This window comes from Battus philenor, unplaced genomic scaffold (assembly GCF_028537555.1).
Source record: "Battus philenor isolate CCGP_79_NKW_IND1 unplaced genomic scaffold, ilBatPhil1.0.hap1 SCAF_9, whole genome shotgun sequence".
NCBI classification, from domain to species: Eukaryota; Metazoa; Arthropoda; class Insecta; order Lepidoptera; family Papilionidae; genus Battus; species Battus philenor.
The window spans coordinates 966,539-984,815 of record NW_027181759.1 but is presented as its reverse complement, the minus strand read 5'-3'; the positions used below and the strand labels follow the sequence as shown (position 1 = coordinate 984,815).

At 36.7% G+C, this 18,277-nt stretch overlaps 3 protein-coding genes across 4 annotated transcripts; all 3 read right to left on the bottom strand.

Annotated features, from left to right (window-relative positions):
• Positions 1 to 642: 642 nt before the first annotated feature.
• On the bottom strand, positions 643 to 5,446 carry LOC137932437 (uncharacterized). 2 transcript variants are annotated; one of them, XM_068776051.1, is made up of 4 exons: positions 5,254 to 5,446; positions 4,626 to 4,717; positions 2,296 to 2,830; positions 643 to 911 (listed from the first exon to the last, which is right to left on the bottom strand). In XM_068776051.1, the coding sequence occupies exons 1-4, from the start codon at positions 5,381 to 5,383 to the stop codon at positions 811 to 813; spliced, it is 858 nt and encodes a 285-aa protein (XP_068632152.1). In that variant the 5' UTR covers positions 5,384 to 5,446; the 3' UTR covers positions 643 to 810. The 2 variants fall into 2 exon arrangements, with proteins under 2 accessions (XP_068632152.1, XP_068632153.1); XM_068776052.1 differs by lacking the exon at positions 5,254 to 5,446 and adding an exon at positions 4,921 to 4,965.
• Positions 5,447 to 10,826: 5,380 nt separating this feature from the next.
• LOC137932252 (uncharacterized) lies at positions 10,827 to 11,816 on the bottom strand. Its single transcript, XM_068775855.1, has 2 exons — positions 11,338 to 11,816; positions 10,827 to 11,235 (listed from the first exon to the last, which is right to left on the bottom strand). The coding sequence occupies exons 1-2, from the start codon at positions 11,814 to 11,816 to the stop codon at positions 10,827 to 10,829; spliced, it is 888 nt and encodes a 295-aa protein (XP_068631956.1).
• Positions 11,817 to 14,504: 2,688 nt separating this feature from the next.
• Positions 14,505 to 17,873, bottom strand: LOC137932151 (uncharacterized). Its single transcript, XM_068775731.1, has 3 exons — positions 17,680 to 17,873; positions 16,802 to 16,908; positions 14,505 to 16,017 (listed from the first exon to the last, which is right to left on the bottom strand). Exons 1-3 carry the CDS (start codon positions 17,810 to 17,812, stop codon positions 15,166 to 15,168), a joined length of 1,092 nt encoding a protein of 363 aa, XP_068631832.1. The 5' UTR covers positions 17,813 to 17,873; the 3' UTR covers positions 14,505 to 15,165.
• Between the last annotated feature and the right edge of the window lie 404 nt (positions 17,874 to 18,277).

Below are 18,277 nucleotides of genomic sequence, written 5' to 3'. Positions count from 1 at the left end.
GTTTCTTTTGGATGGGTGTGTACCACTTTCGTCTTCATATACACTTTACATCAGGTGAGATGAAAGACAAACGCCTATTCCATTACAAATATATAAAAAAATTCAAAACCGAACAGTAATAACTAGCCCCTCAAGAAGTTATTGAGAAATATTGTCACTAATTTTCACTAAATTTTAAAGAATTATTAACAAAAGTAAAATGATATGTAAGAAAAGGAACAATATTTAGCCATTTCCTCACATGCAGCCCGTTGATAAATGCCCATGCGGCAAACAATGCGAATTACACAACTACCACCGTTAAATCACTCAACACGTTTAGTGCCAAACACAGAGTCAAATCGGTGTAACATAACGGCAGTGCACTTTGTTGCACGACAACTACTGCATATACGGAAGTGGCTAAATATTGGTCCATTTCTTACTCAGGATGGACTTCCGCAAAATAACGCCTGATTCCATTAAATAATAAAATGATATGTTTTTTTAAATACGTTTTTTTTCATACCTTTTAAAACGTTTTTAATAGCGGCTAGCAAAAAGATGTCTAGGAATTTGGCAACCTTGATATATAAAATTAGCCCTTACTGAATAATCATGTGCTCAAAATTATTATATCATATATGCTCTAACTGACCGTGTTAATAAATGTATTACTAACGTAAAAATATAATGCATTTTATATTGATTGTTTTAATTCTTTTACATTATCCACTTAATGTATAATTTCGACTTGACGTTGATTACTGGGACACCCTGTATATTCCTTAAGTTATGATTGTATGAACTTTGTTCATAAGATCACTTAATTTAATGACCAGTCGCGACGAACTTCTTGTAGAAGATTTTGCAAACGACACAATCGTTGGAGAGCTCGTGACGGTGCATTGCAAGCCCAACTTTTCCTAAACCTGTTAAAAAATTACCGTACATTTTATATTTAAACAGTAGAAAGACAAATAGCTGGTTTATCACCTAAAACAGAGGTTTCCAAGCTTCTTTATTCTCAATGACCACTTTTAAAAATTACCTGCTTATGGATGACCCTGTGCATTTTTTTTACCATATTCCCAAAACTGAACAACTAACCTGAAGATTATATCTAACTGGAAATTGCGATAGCTGAGTTCCAACTAAGCACACATACAAATACACCACATTTTTTGGACTGGAATGTCACAGCTTTCGAAATGGCATTTTAAGATTCCGTGGATGGTAGTGGCGAAGTTCAAGGGCTCCCGGGGAAGCCTCGATTCAGGCCGCTACTATTTTACTGGATAGGGGAGTCTATCACCTGAACATGTAATATACAAGTTTTAACAAGAAACAGACATTGAGCAATTGTTCGTTTTTAACAATCAAATTGCCCCCACGTGGGTCGTGGATTGTGGGCCTAACTTGGTAAACACTGACCTGCATGACTCTTGAAATTAAACTAACGTTTCATTTCTTCACTATCCAAAAAAGGATTTGTTTTACTGGACTTTAACTTATTGCTTTAAATCAAGGTTTCTCTGAGTTTCTCGGATCAGAGAACTTGAAACTGATAATTCCTGTTCGTCATTTCAGCCCATCATCGTCAACAGCACGGCAAGAAGAATCCTTCGTGCACCTGTGACCCTGCGGTGGACCAGAACGTGACGCACCTGAGCACCGGCAATCCCGTGTTTGGCGCGCTTAGAACGGATTACCAGTTTCGGTTGCAGGATGAGGTCGAAGAAAGGAACATCGCAACAGTTATGGACAACGAGGAGAGTAACAGGACCTTTCTAGAGTACTGCAGAAGGGTCACAGGAGAGACCATTAAAAGGAACAAGATAAATAATTAAATCTTAAATTAATATCTAAACGAATGTAAGAAAAAAGCAAGTAAAAGAAATAGAAATAAAGCAAACCAAAACAAAATGTAAATCTGTCGTATTCTGGTGAGAAGGCGACGAACTTGACGTGATGAATGAAAAGAATAGGAAAAAATTAAAGGAATGAAATAATTCGTGAAGAATAAAGGATGAATAAATAAGACGTTGAAAAGATGAGAACGCAAATAATATGACAAAAAACGTTGTAAAAATAGTCCCTGTGTACCCTCGACAGGGGAAGTACAAAAGTGGAGGCCATGAAAAAGACGTTAACGTTCCCCAAATATATCTATAGAGGGATATACCATAATTGCCACGCTTGGCAAGCAGGTGATGGATCGTGGATGGATAGAGTCATAACGTTCCATGGTGACCAGTGCTGTATGTATATGTCAGAAATAAATTAAAATATATATATAAATTGAATAATAATCACCTTGTATTTTCAGTTCCTTCGCATCTTTTTCAACAATTGAATGATAATAATCCTGCATTGAAATATTAAGTTTATTTCTTTGTAAATATTTCTTGTAATACACATCAGCCATGGCTGATGGTCTATATGTGCCAAAGGTCTTCGGTTCATTGTTTATAATTTTATCAGAACTTACTCCAGGATTACTATCTTTTATCTCACTGACTACACTAGATTCTGTTACTCTATCATTCCCAGGACTTTCTGCTGCGGATGTAGATGCATTTTCTTTTATAAAATCATCTGGTTTCAACAGTTTTAAGTGCTTGTCTTCATAATTTTCAATTTCACCGCTTGTCTTTGGAAAATCTTTGGCCATTTCAAGTATTGATGCAATAGCTACATTTCTCTGTCTCTTTCTCTTATGCACTTTTATTTTTTCGTCATGAACTTCTTTTATAGTAACAGGCGGATTAACAGTACCAATTTTACAAAATTCGTAAACATTTTCCTCGTCATAATCTATGTTGTCTGGATATGTACTTGTTTGTTTTACCTGAAATTGAAGAAATGAAAGTCAATTATAAGTAATAAAAATCGATTAATATAAACAAAAAACTAATACATATAAAAATATTTCTGAAATAATAAATAATGTAATGATAATATAATAAAATTATATTTCATAATTTCTAAAATTTGTATTACTACTTATTCAAATTGTTTATTATTTACTGTCTTATCTGTCCCAGCAGGATTTGAACTGCTGGAAGTTGCCTGTGAATATAGAACGCCCTGGCCTGGGAACCCCCTGTTTGATGCGTCACTGACAATGACACAGTGTAGTTACTACAATCTATTTTATTTATATAATTTCTATATACTCCATATGCGTGTAGATCATCAGATATTATATCCCAAAATCCTATTTATAATATGTTTTTTATACACATGTGCTTTATTCAAATATTCAAAGTCGAGATATTTGGTTATTAATTTATATAAAAGACTGTCATTGCTGCTCATAGACACACACTGCAAAGCTTAGCAAAAAGATATATAGGGGAAAAGATATCTAAGCGAGGATATACCATAAACATAACACTTGGCAAGAGGCTTGGCAACCGTAATGTCGAATCAGGGTATGCAGAGGATGCTGCTGCCCATCCTAATATATTGCAGTGTTAATTACACGACCTATGAAAATAAGTCTCAGTCCTCTACCACTGGCAATGGAATGTCTTGGATGAATGCTTTAGATAAATGTGTATGTACAGAATAATAGTGTGGTTAAACTAGAAGTTAATTGTCAAAGACTTGCTTTGCTTTTAACATTATATTAGGGACAAAAATATAAATTAAATTAAATGAAACAGTAAAAAAGTAAATTTAACTAAATAAAAGTAAAGTAGGTTTATAGATGTAGCCGAAAAATTTAGAGTTAGACATCTATGCATTGAACGGTGGCAATAAAAGGTTCTATGCTATGCTACCTATGACTGTTAGTTATTCCTTACTTGCACAATGTAACTATTTTATCTATAGTCAAATAATGTTTTATTTACATAAGTTATTTTGTAGATAAGTCTCAATTAGCACATCGGAATTACACAAAAGAATTCCCACATCAGATGAGATGCATGAATTTGCATCCAAACACTGTTGAAATTTTTTCCTTGCACTAAGCACTTTGCTAATACTTTTATAATACAAACAGCCAAGAAGTGGCACCACCACTTCATTATTACCAGCCAGTTAGAACTCAGAAATCTTCAAGACAAAAGTGAATAGATTTCTTCTAAACAAACATGTAACATTGTAGACCATGACATTGCTTAACATCAGGCAAGAAAGAAGTCAAATATTATATACCTATACAGTTTAAAAAACCAGGCATTATCTATACTTCTTGTCTATTTTTCAGGATGTTGATGTTATATATTTACATATTTATCTACCTTACTATATCCATGTGTGTTTTTATATGAAATAAAAATAATTACGATTGATAATTATCTTTAGCACACAGTCTGATCCCTTCGTCCTAGATTTCTATTTATTGCTATAGTATCAAGAAGTAATTTTTTAAGAAGAATAAATATATGTGAACACAATTTGACACAGCTCATACAATTACTCATCAGAGGTGGTAGTGGGCAGAATCTTCTGGAGTAACAACCATGTGCCAGAAGACCAGGTGTAAGTCCTCCACTAGACCCATGACATAGACAAGGTAGTGGGAAGTCCCTAGATGTTTTGAGTGTAAGACCAATCATTATCACAATCTTTGGTATTGTATTGTAGTGATTATCGTCTGACTTGAATAAATGAAGAATACAGTAAATATTTACCATTTCTATCATTTCTCGGATGAGATCTACATCAGGCCCCGTATGAAATTCCTCAACTGCACAACCGCTGTCAAAGTATTCCATTTCATTATCTGTTCATTTATTCAAACATATACATTTTATTAATTTAGGTTATTTATAAAATAAACAAATTGTTTATAAATTAATTGAAAGTGATATATAACTAAATATTTAAACATATATATGTGCAAAAGGTGATTAGTTATAGGTGCAAAAAATGGTGAATGAGTATCCCATTAGTCATCAAGTGATAAATGATAAACTTTATCCTTACTATCATTTGTTTCTGAATCAATCATTGATGTAACATAGTGTTCTATATCCAGATTACTACAACTTAAAATTAATTATTGTTTACTATCTGTCCCTGCACATGTTGTACTGCCAGAATATAAATATTGGCCTGTTTTATTCCAATATAAAAATCAAATTTATGTCAATTATTTGAGAATAATCTCTGTATACAGGATAATTAAATGTATATGAAATCCGATAATTAAATAACTTTGCACAGATAGGGATAAACATAGAGTTTGATTTGTTAACCCAGATTATATGTAAAAATCAGGTATTATATTAATAATACATATGTAATATTATAAGGTACCTTCCAAAATTTTTTGATCTGGTGGTTTTGCTGTCGTAGTGATAACATGTGCAACATCCCCAGGTATTCTACCTTGTGCTCGTAATAAATCACGTTTGATTATTTTTTTATTTGTCCATTCAGGCTCCATTATTTATGAACGTAGCCACTAAAGTTAAAATATCTTTATATAAGTTACAATTAAAATAATAAATAAAACTTCAATTATTGCGCCAGATATTTTGACTTTGTCAAAATAACCAAGGCTGCCAACACCTATTTACGTAATACCCCAAAAATCCAAGCAAAATTCCCTTAACCGGAGAGGGAAAAAAACCTATTCCCCACACAGAAATAAAGGAAAAAAAATCATGCAGTTTTTATTTATTTTTATTAAGGCTTTTGCCATATCTTATAATTTAACATATTTTTAAAAGGTATAAATCTGACAATCCCACCCTGTTTTTATTGCGTGTCTCTAGTAGTCATTAAGGAAACTATCGTATCTGTGTGTAGTCTGTTTCCGTTTGCTGTTTTAATATTTTATAAGTCCCTGAACTTCCTCTCGATTGGTGCCTTAGCGAATGGAAGCATAAATAAAAACAGGATCACTATTTTCAAATTTGGAAACAAATATTGTCCAGCGGTGCTTTTAGAAGAGAATACTTTTGCCCGGTAGCGTTCAGCATAGCATGAGCTCGCCATTCATCATCTAAATTCTTGTCTGCTACGAATTAGAAACATTCGTATGGGAAATCGCTGAAGTACAGGCGTCAAACATTTTTTTAGTAAAGTTAAGTAGTTAGTAAATTAGGCTTTTGATGGATGTACGATCGATATTATTCTTAACAAAGAAAGAGTTGATAAAAGGAGGAGGAGAAGGAGAAATTTGTAACGTTTTACGCTTCGTGTTGCTGATTCTAGAGTATTCGAATTCAAGTTTAAACGCTGATTTATATTAAGTCGCCATCAGTGATATGTAAGCTGCTGTTGTTAAGGTTGTGTAAATTTTAAATACTCTTTGTACATATGTGAATACACATTATTCAGTCACATTTGGTTATCATCTTTATTATAATAGCCTATATTTAATAGCCCAACAAATTTAAGTTGCGAAGTATCAAAACGAAGAAGAGAAGAGAAAGTAAAGTATCGCGAAAAATTACGATCAATTTCAATTTTGATTCCATAATACACAATGTAATAATAAATATAGTACATAAGCAAAAAGAACTGTATTCAGAGTAGAGTAACGAATTTTTTGACATCTATTTACAAAGTATCAAATTATGTCAAAGTGGATAGACAAACCGCCAAAATAAGAATTTTAAAGTTTTCTTTTATCCCAGTAATCTTTAAGAATATTGGGATAGGACAGTTATAAAACGTTATCTTCTACAAGAAGATAAATCACTTTTATATAAAGCAAAAGTTCTCGAAGACTCTTTAACTGTAGTTTTAACCATTGTCACTGGTTCACTTTATTTGGGTTATAAACCCAAGTACTGATCTATTGACTTACTTCACCAAGTCTTAATACAAAACTAATAGTTGCTAATACAATATTCCGAGTGCCCGTTTCAGTTCAGGTGCCAAACGAAAAACGTAAAAATATCATAGTGACATCTCTTGACTTGTTTTTGTGTGGCGTTTATTTTTTTTTAAATCAGAGTTATGTACTTTAAGTAAAATTAGATCCAATATTACTTGTACGTGGAAATAGAGTGGAGCTGCCTATGGAAAAACTAACACAGGCAAGTTAGATTGTGAAATTTGGTAGCTACAACTCCCTGACTACCATCTGCACTACCTATATAAGAGCCGGCATGCTGACACAAGAGCTGACGTAGATTTTTTTTAGCTTATTAGCTCGCGGACTTTGGATCCGCGAGCCCTGAGTCCAATGAAGCTGTAAAAGCCAAAACGGCTAACAGCGCGCATCAACATTAGATTATAGCCAGCCAGACAAGAGCAGTAACATTGATAGTCCATACTTACTTTTAAAATTTCTGAACAGCAGTTTTAATAAATATCCTGAGTGTTATGAAAAAGTGACTTAAATAAAATGAGCAACTTTTGCAGACTACATGGCAGCTTGGAACTAATTAATATAATTATATATATATTTGATCTAAAATACTGAAAGCTGTTGCCTATGAGAAAAATTTATTGTGATCAACTTATGCTACAGTTAAAAAGATACTGGTAAATATATGTGTAGTAATATTTTAATTTTTGACTTTGAATGGAATTATCAAGTTTTGATTTTTTATTTCCTTACCCACATTACGTTATTGCAAGCTCCTTGATAGTCGAGCAATTTTTCAAAATTTATAATTCTCATAAACCGCAATTAAAAAACATGTTTTAATAAAAGTAAAAAAGGTGTAAGAAATTTAGAGATATTATATTTTTTAAAACATAAATAAAAAACTACATATATACACTGAAAATTAAAAATAAGTCAATTATTTCACTTAACAAATTAAATTTGGTGAATAAATATTTGTTGTCAGTAATTTTAAAATTAAAATGTAATAATACAAAAATGAAACGGTGAGCTTAGGCACATATGATGTGAGCCACAAATAATCTTTCGAAGAGATGTGTTGGCTTAGCGAGTTGGCCACCCCTGCTTTATTCTATAAAGATAGAGCTGTTTATCATTCAAATATTAAGAATATGTTTGTAAATGATTACAATAAATTTGTATGCATTATGCCTGGAGGTCTCCTCAGGGAGTCAGCTATTTACCTATGAAGATAATTAAAAACATGTTATAGACTTCAAAAAGTGTGACAATTAAAGATAAATTATATAAATCAATATGTGCACAATGTTGCTGCATTGATCAAAATCAAAATATTGTGTATTCAAAGAGGATATTACAATCACTTTTAAATTGTCAATAAACATTAAGAGTCAATATTGTTTTCCCTACAGGAAGCAGCCACTGGAATGCAGTTCTGCTGGGAAGAGCCAGTGAGAAACTCAACACTTGCCTTTTACAAATATAGTTTTATAAAGAGTGTGACAATAATTAGGTTGCTGAGTGAGCACCAACAACATTTAATTCCACAAATAAACATCAGTATACTATTCTTGGATAGAATAACATACTTTTTTAATAATATTTCTTTTTTAATATTGGTTTTAATTCTCTCTAGTGGCAGATCTGAAATTAATTAATTTTATTTTACATACATATGTGCCATATGTTGTGCCATAAACAACTTATATTTTGGAAGACAAAAAGGAGTATACAGCTTATTGTTATTTTTTGTCGTAACACCATAGACTTTTTTTAATAATTTTGGATGTTTTGTGGAATTGTGACAATCAGCTTAATGAGACAAGACAATCAATAGGTTTTATAGGTTTTTTATTGTAATTATGGGTGTAGTTAGACAAGGCCTCCTAAACTCACATAACTAATGATTAATTTCACCTTTGCTAACAAAAGAGTAATGAAAATATAAGCCTTTTTATTTTATTCATTGCAAATAATTTTTATTATAATATCAAAAAAAGTATTGCACATTCTTTAATCTACCTTTCACCATCTCTGATACAGTATCAAAAATTTCCCATCTTTTGGGTAATCTAAGAATTGATTAATTTTTATTTTTTTCAACATTATAGTTGCCTAGCCATTGAGGATACACACATTAGAAGAAAAATCACATTTAAATTATTATTATTATTTTAATGAGGCCTCTGCTATTGGGACCTCTTCTTCCACCCCTATTTTGTTGGGAACAGGGTTTTTTTATTTCTTAACAATTTTTTCACATGCATTTTTTATTTTCGTCCTCGGCTTCCATAGTTCACAATATCTTTTTTTCTTCCTTCTATCATTTCATAATTCCATCTTCCGTTCTCAATCATTCCATTCCTTTCATCCATCCTCAAACACTTCAGTTGTATTTTCTATTGCTGTATCACAGCTTTATTTAGTTTATTTATTTTTGTCATGTACATCAATTTAACATTTTTCTATTTTAATTTCAATAAATCTATCTTAATAAGATTATATATATAATAAGACTTACAATATTTTATGTTTAACTATGTTTTATTCCTATTAATTACATATTGTGCAACTTTCCTGAAGAATTTGAGGACGGACTCTCTTGCATCCTTATCTATTAGGCGTCATCCTATTATTATAGGCGAGTGTGGCCTCCTCAATCTTTTTTCCTTTCCGGCATTCAGTCTCGTACCGGAGCCCTCCAAATGCGGGACATTCTGCTATCAAATGGATCACGGTCTGGTCCACGCCCGGTTCACAGAAGCACGAGAGCACATCTCTGAGCTTAAACCTATGAAGGTACTCAGAGAACCCCCCGTGCCCCGTGAAGAGCTGAACCAAGACCACGTCCACCTCCATGCTACGGAGCGCGCGGTAGGCCGCGACGGCGTCCGGGAAGAACTTCTGCATTGTCGAGACCGTCGTTCCATTCATGTACCTGCTATTCCATTCGTCAAGCGTTTCCAGCCTAAGCGGTCGCTTGACGTATGAGATAGGGCATTCCTCATATTCTGGTCGTCTTTTACTCTTTAGGACCGCGTCCTTGGCCAGTTGGTCCGCCCTCTCGTTTCCCTCCGTCCCTGCGTGCACTTTCACCCAATAGAAAGTAACGCTCTTGCCATTTTCTCTTGCTTTCATACAATTCTATTTTACTCTTACCGCTAAGGGATGGAGGGTATCCGATCTTGTGACAATTTCGAGGGCGGACCGCGAGTCGCTCATTATAGCGCATGCCTACGCGGACCCGCTGGCCGCGTACCCCGATGCTTCTGCTAGAGCCAGCAGCCTGGTATACACTGCAGAAGTTGCCTAACTTGAGTTTCTTTGTATGCAACTCTGCGGCGTCCCGCATGACGTAGAACGCCGCACCCACCTTGTCCTCTATACGGCTGCCGTCGGTATAAATTACCAGATCGGCAGCCGCGGTGGCAAGTCGGACTTCCTCCGCACTTTCCCCCAGACAGGAGAACTCCACACCAACTTGACCAGACGGGTGTGTTAGTCTCAGGTAGCTGACCGGTACCTCCAGGTCTGAGGGCCGAATGCAGGGACGCGGTGCTATGGGTCCTTGCGATCTTCTGTGCAAAGTCCCTCTGGACCGCGCCCAACTGCCTGTGTACCAGCAGCTTATTAGCCGCCGGCGCCCATACACTCGCCGCATACAAAATGATCGACTCGATCAGGAGAGGGTTAATGAGAAGGGTCCAGAATGTTCGGCCGCCTACGGATCCCTGTACGCACCCCTTGGTGGTCTCTCTGACGCACTCTGCCCCCGCATACCGTACGGACACTTTGCGATCGCTTAAGTGGCTGTCGACAAGGCGCCGCAGATTCGCGGGGCAGCGAGTTTCTGCCAGTCTGCACCTTATAGCAGTCCACCAGGCGTTATCGAAAGCTCCCTCTATGTCCAATGATACCAGCACCGCGATCTCCTTCTCCTTCAACCGAGTCCGCAGATGCTGGACCAGGACATACAGGGAGTCCTCGGTACACCTCTGCTGCATAAAGCCATATTGTTGGCGACTGATATAAGGCGCAATGTACCACGGGATCCTACAGACCATCATTTTTCCAGGACCTTGCCCAGAATGGGCAAGAATCCGATGGGCATGTAGGACTCCGGGTGCGCGTAGTCTTCCTTATCCGGCTTCCTCAACGCCACAACCACTGTCTCCTTCCACCTTGTGGGGAAGTGGGAGAGAGCGAGACACCGGTTGGAAAGCGCGAGCACTAGAACGGGGTTCACGGCGACCGCCGCACGGCAGATGTCTGCGGTGAGTCCATCAGCACCAGGTGACTTCTTGGCATTGAAGGTCGACACGGACCATTGGAGCTCATCCATCGTATACGGGGGGTCGCTTGTTTCGTCTTGGCCCCCCGCATTGACTTCGTCGGATTTATCTCTTACAGTTCTGTGGCCCGCATTGTCCTCCCCGGGGTTATCCTCCGGGAAGAATACCTCCGCCAGCAACCTGGCAGATCCCGCTGCGTCCAGCACTTGACCACACCGGACGAGGGGGACGTCCTCTCGCCTTACCTACGTACGACGTATCACTCGATAGACCCCGTCTCACATGGTTTCGCGGTCCTGCCTCTCACAGAACTGCTTCGAGCTTTGGGTCTGAGCGCATCTAGCTTCGAGGAGGTAGACCTCCTTCGCATTGACATGCTCCCGCCAGACCAGCTCCTTACGGGCCGGCCTCGCGTACCTGATCCGTCTCTTTTTCCTCAAGACATCAGCCTTGAGGAGAGAGAGCTGTTGCTGCCAACCCTCCACTCGATCGAGCAGAGCGTTCGAGCAAGCAGTTATGGCTACGCGACTGGAGAAATGTCTCCCACCCCGATAAGTGTCGAACGTCGGCTCAGACCCCTGGTTGAGCACATGGAGCTCCAGCTCATCTAATGCTGATGCAACCTCGGCTCCCCTCCGGTTCACGGTTTGGCAGCCCCATTCGGTGTTCCGGGCGTTCACGTCACCACCCAGCACCACGTTGGCAGTCTCCAAGCCCTCCACGGCTTTACCGATCCGGTCCAGGTATGGTCCGACGGGCATATTTGGCTCCAGGTAGACGGACACCACCCCTATCTCCCAAGCCCCAGTTTTCAGCCTGGCTACAGCAACGTTGCCAGACGTGAGGTGAGGACATTGAGTGATGTTGAAGTTTCGTCGAATAGTATCATGGCCGCCTTAACAACTACCCCGTTGTCTCGGGTGACGCATTGTACCCCCCTTGTTCGCATTCGGTAGTGTCGCATCTCGCCAATAGCACCGATGTACGGCTTCTGGACCAATGTGAGTACCCAGCCTCTCTTTGGCGCTTCGCATATCAGCTCGGCCGTAGCGAGCTTGGACCTCTGCAGGTTTAACTGCACAATCTGGTACTGGTGGTGCCCGGCCCGGAGAGTGGTGGGTCGCCTGGGCGCCCTTAGCAATACGCTATGGACGCCCGTGCTATGGCATCCCACCTTCTCCGGTCTACCTTTGCATTGTGGCAGTTCCGGCAGGCGGGGGTTTTCCCGGCTTGCCTGTCCTTGCACTTGGTGCGCATGTGACGACCACCGCTATAGCCGCACCGATCCTCAGATTCGGTGCATTGCCGCTTTCTGTGACCGTAACCGAGGCACCGAGTGCATTGGACCAAGGGGGCGTGGTTCTGCACCCGCACCCACTGGAGGTCCACGTGCAGTGTACCAGCGCCCGTTAAGTGGCCCCAGAGTTTGTGCGACACGCAAATGAATACATGGCTGGTCAGTGCGTTCCGCGCTCTCCGCCTGAACCTGACTTCAATCCTTTGGTCCTTCTCAGGGATGTCACTCAGAAGATGTTGGTTTTGAGTCTTAATCCGCCGATCTTGGTCGCATCCAGATCCCCCGTGTCGCTACCCGACGAAACTGCCACCGAGTGCGTCGGCTCGCACCCCGGTGGCGGCCTTTTTTGCCAGTCCGGCCGCAACACTTCTGAGGCACCTCGTTATTTTCCCTGAGAACCTCCCTGAGGCCGACCGGCTCTCTGGTATTTGCCTCAAGGAGCCTCTCATGGCTCTCTAACTTTTTTATGAACTCACTGTGTCCCTGTTGCTGTTCCGTCGGCGGCGGATTTACTGGCAGGCACCTCTCCCCTTCCTTCGCTCCGCTAGCCCCACTCGCCGACTCGGCGGGTGGCCCCTTTAGTGGGACCCGGGTTCGATTCCCATTAGGGAGCTCCGCCTCCTTCACTAACTCGTACAGCCTTGTGACCGCGCTGAGGACTTGGTCCTTTATCTCCGTCTTTAGGTTGCGCGAGCTGCCTAAATGTAGTTTTGCCCTACTCAGGCAGGCTCGCGCTTCATTTACGCGGCCCTTGGGCAGGTTTGTCCCCTTTCGGGGATTTTCTAGCCTCCGCGGCCGCCAGCGCAGGCTCGACGGTCCTTGGCACCGTACGTGGTTAAATCTTTCCGGCCGGTGCGGCGATCCAGGGGGAGGTCCTAGGCCGTTTCCCATTCCCCCACACTCTTCCATACACTTAATATGGGCGACGTGCTTACCCGGGCCGTTGCCCCTTCTCCAACTTGACTCACGTCGCTCCCTGCCATCTTTGTGGGGGTCCTCAGCATTTTGGGGTGTACTAGTCTATTTGTTTCAAAATATAAAGTTGTATAAGTAATATTATAAGATAATAATAAGATTAATTTCTCTGTGCGGTATCCGAATTTTTTAGTTTATCTATCTACCTTCAAAAAAATTTTTTTTTATTTGCTATAAGAGGGTATCCTCCTTCTTCTCATTATCACAGTTATGTCAATTATTAAAATTATAATAAAAATTTTAAAATTTTCTTTCTGGCTTTTTGCACAAACGGTGTATATCTATATAAAATTTACGCTATTTTCTTTTTAAAATACTTAGACAATATATACACAAAATCTTCTTATCCTAGTGCAATAGGCAGTCAATTTTCTTAATCTAAGGCAATAGGGCCACTAATCAAGTATTAAAATTTTAAAATCTTAGTATATTGACCCGTTTGTGTTGTCCGAGCTCACTGACCTTGGCCGCGGCGCAGTTGCGCGGTAGATGTCGCAGAATGACGCGCGGGCGGCGCGTAAGCGGCTCGAACTTCGTCAATACGTGTCTACCCTCTTTTATTTTTAAAAATTTGCTGGTTAAGATTTTAAAATTTTCTTACTTATACTTATTCTTACAAACTATGAGACGGGTCAAAGGAACCACAATCTCAGTGGCAGCCGCTGAGTATTTTTAGAGTTTTAAATTTAAGCCAAAATTTTATTTACGTAATTGTGGTCGCACTTTGACCTCTATGGTGGGCTAAGTTTTTCTTATTTTGAGTGTCAGCCCTTTCCTGGGCCCTAAAAAATGGTACCCTGTTAATCTGCGCAGGGTCCGTGACGGCTTTCCTTATCTATCCACCACTTAATTATTGTATTTTGAAGATGAATTTAAATTATTATTAGAGGCATTCCTTTAAACTTTTTTTTAATGAATTTTTGTTTTTTGACTGAACTGTCACTGCTTCTCAAATGGGATTCGCAGATTCCTGTTTCCGACGAGACCAATTGGTTATCGACGATGACTGTGTATAGGTGGCTGTGAAAACTTGAGAACGTGACATTTTCTTTTATTCGACAGAAGTAAAACTGCTGCTGTTTAGTAATGGGTAAAGTAGGCTAAGCACAGGCGGCCGCATTTCTTCGCACGCTTTTAAAATCGAATTTGTTATCCTGGACTAATTGGTAATAATAAATAAAACCAAATAATTTAAACAGATAACATTTATTATTAAAAATAAAATCTATTCCCCAGCCATTGTAATTTTTGTTGCTCGTCTCAACCATGACGTCATCAAAATGGCGGCCCCGCAAGATTTAACACATAGTCTCGTATTTTGATTTCCTATTGTTTCAAATTAGTGGATAATTTTTTTAATAATAATTGTATATTGAAGAAATATTTCTTTATTAATAAAAAAAACAATTATAAATAGATTAATATACATTTTATTTGTTTATTCCTAGCAAATGGCCATGATGTAACAAAGCCACTTTTGGTCAGTCTTTGTATTCTTAACGCTACATAAACCATACAAAATTCAGTTTTACTTAAATTGCTCAAAGGATTTGTGTAGTCAAATGGTTTACCAGATAGTTTTCTTTTAACCCTCTGGCTTCAATTTTAGTGACAGTTTATTGTGTATTACATTCTCTGAAAACCCTATTGAAATTTTTAGATGATATTTCAAATTATGTCATAGATTCTACATTCATATTTGTTTGGTAACAAAAATCTCAAAATTTATAATGATTAACATTTATTCATTCATTATGGGACAACCTGCATAAGGAATGCAGTCCACAGAGGCTATTTGATCAAATTGCATCAACTGTTATTCTGTTGGACATGTTTTGCTAATGTTTTCCTGTAATTTTTTTTTCTTTGATAATAACATCACGTTGTTTTAGCTCTTCTTCTAATTTGGTCCAAATATCTTTTGGTTTGTTCTCTTTACTTTTGTTGCGCACCATGTAAGTTTCTGTCAACTTGTTTGCATATGATGAAGGTATGAATGACTTGCTATCCGTTTTATGGGTTTTTTCCGAATTATTATTTATTGCAGCAGATGGTTTTGGTATATCTTTCCTTTTAAATGTAACTTGACCTAAATATAAGGCTGGTTCTTTAACCCTAGGCTTTTCTTTCCCATTCAGCCAATTTTGTACTTTTACAATTGATTCGTTCACTTTCTGGTCATTGTTATTAGTGTCCTTGCTAAGGGATTTGGTTTCTTCTACATTTAATTCTAATTTATCACAACTTTCACTACTATTTACAAGATTGTTTGTATTTATATGTGGATTTTCAAAGTCCTTTGGAGTATATAGCCTTGGTTTGTTTCTTGTATCACTATCAATGGGTTCTGAGTGAAGTTTCAATAATGATGCTAATGCCAGGTTTCTACTCATTTTAACTTTAAAATTATTTTCTTTTAAAGAGCTGCTAATTTTTTCTTTCAATTTATCACTCATTTCTTCCTTTATTGATTTATCAAGTCTTGTTGGTGTTTCTGATTGTAACCGCCCATTGTTATTTCCTTTAACTATGTTGTTGACTGTATTTTTATCTAAACCTTTAAAATTTTCAGTACTAGTACTTTTAGGATTAAAATTTGGTTTTGAAATTGATATAATTGTAGTGCCTCTCCCATCTGAAGGTTTCTGTTCATGTTTATCTTTATCATTGGGGCTTTCAAATCTGTCAACCTGAAGTTGGAATTGTTTTACATTTTAAATGTTATCTAAAATTGTCAAAAAGGATTTACAGTAATGAAAATAATATTAATTCATCATCATCATCATGTCAGCCAATAGATGTCCACAGCAAAGCGTAGACCTCCCCCAAAGATATCCACACGGTATTATATTAAATTAAAATAATGCATTATTTACTAAAATCATGAAAATTTGTAACACTTCTGTACTTTTTATTTTTGTTATTAATTTTTTTTGTTTAAGGAGTTTTGGTCAAAAGTCTACATGTACCCAACACTCATTGGTAATTAAATTTTATTTAGATAATTTTTTAAATAAAATATGAAAATAATTATTAACAATTAGATTTTGGAAGCCATATTCATTAGATAGATGAAACTTATGTAAGCAGTGGTTAAATCTGACATTTTTTCTGAAGAAAAATGAATAATAATATACATTAAATTATTGTTGTCAGAAAATCTAAATCATCATGTTAGTACTAGATATTGTACATTGAAATGTGTATTTATTGAAATTAAAGTGTTTGCTTGTTACGGAAAGTGCTTTAGCATTGAAAATGCATGGAATATTAATGTCATAATTGAGATGGTTTGTCATACATATTTTTGGGACTAAGTTAATAATTTCTTTATGTAATTCAATTATATATAACTCATTATAGTTGCCTCCGTAATTTGTTATCCAATATATTCATTCAAATATCTGATCTTTAAATGGGTAGTTGAATAAAAGGTATAAAGGAAGTTATAAATAAATAGTTGAATTGTATTACCATTCGCAGCATTTCAGTTATGCCAGCTAAGTCAGGGCTCTGTTTATGTTCAATGGTTACTCCACTAGTATCTGCTCCTTTTAGTTGCAATAAAAATTCATTGTCATCTAAAAAAGTTTTTTTTTCTGTACTTTTGATGTGTGACTTTTAAGCATGTGGACATACATTTAAATAAATTTAAGCACTAACATATCCTTTGCCGAGAAATAAAGAAGAGCACAACCAATATACTATGTTACAGGAGGTAAACATGACAGAAATGTTTACAATATGTCAAGATGTTGGAATATTGCTTGACAAGTAGGTACACTATTATTTATTTGACAAATATTCTGGCTGAATACTGAAACCTTGATTATAACTAAAAATATATAAAATTTATTGACACAGATTAAAAATCTCTTGTTATAATATATTTAGTATGATCCACTAAAATTAAAAAGAAATCTAATATAAACCATGTGTAGTTAGTTTACTAAGAAACCTTACCACATTGAGATGAATCTGAATATGATATATGTAAATATACATAAACATACAGGTGGTAGTGAATATCTATTTTCTATCAACATCTAGTTGAGGCAAATTTGCACATATAGCTATAACATAGCTAAAATACTAAAACAATGGTCAGCAAACCATAGCTCGCAGGCCACAATCTTTTCAGATTATATTTATGTTTATTTCATGATGTTGCGAACAATCTAGAAACATTATAGTAGATATTAAATTGTAAACAAATTTAAAATGAATACCATTAAAGAGGCTTAATATAATATATATTGTACATAGTTTTAACAAGAGAATTTTACGATTTAAAATAACGGTACAGAATTTTACTACTACAACTACTTTTGATTGTTAATAATAAAAAATACCTGTTTCGTCCTTTGTAAACATAGGAGGGGGTTGTTCTCCGACAACAATGTATTCTTCATCCAATTCTTTCACCACGCTGCTTGATACTTGCGCTAGATCCTCGAGCACGTCCTTTTTGGAATACCAAGTCATTGTGAATTAAAAATGATTTAACGAAATTAGAATAAAAAAGTTTTGTATGTTCTGTGTAGAAAAATTACAACATGGACAAGTGTAACAAATGTAACATATGTCGTGAATGTAAACGAAATTACCATCAAAAGGTGTGGTCATTTTTAGAAAATAATTTGATATAATTTACAAAATCATACCTATCTTATCTGTTTGTTTGTTAAATTTGTTGTTTTTAATTCTTGGATTAAATATTTTAAACGATAAATTTTTACCTGTCACAAAATAAATTATTTTTTGAAATAATTTCTTTAATTTCAATAGATTTTTTTATTATATTTAAAGTCTGACATATATCTACAATATTTTATTGTAACCTTTTTTAAAATTGATTTTAACAATTTTAATAGAATACAAAAAAACACTTTTTTTAAAATGGAGATTTAAGTTTTACTTTCAGTCCTACCCAAAAATAAACGTTTTCGT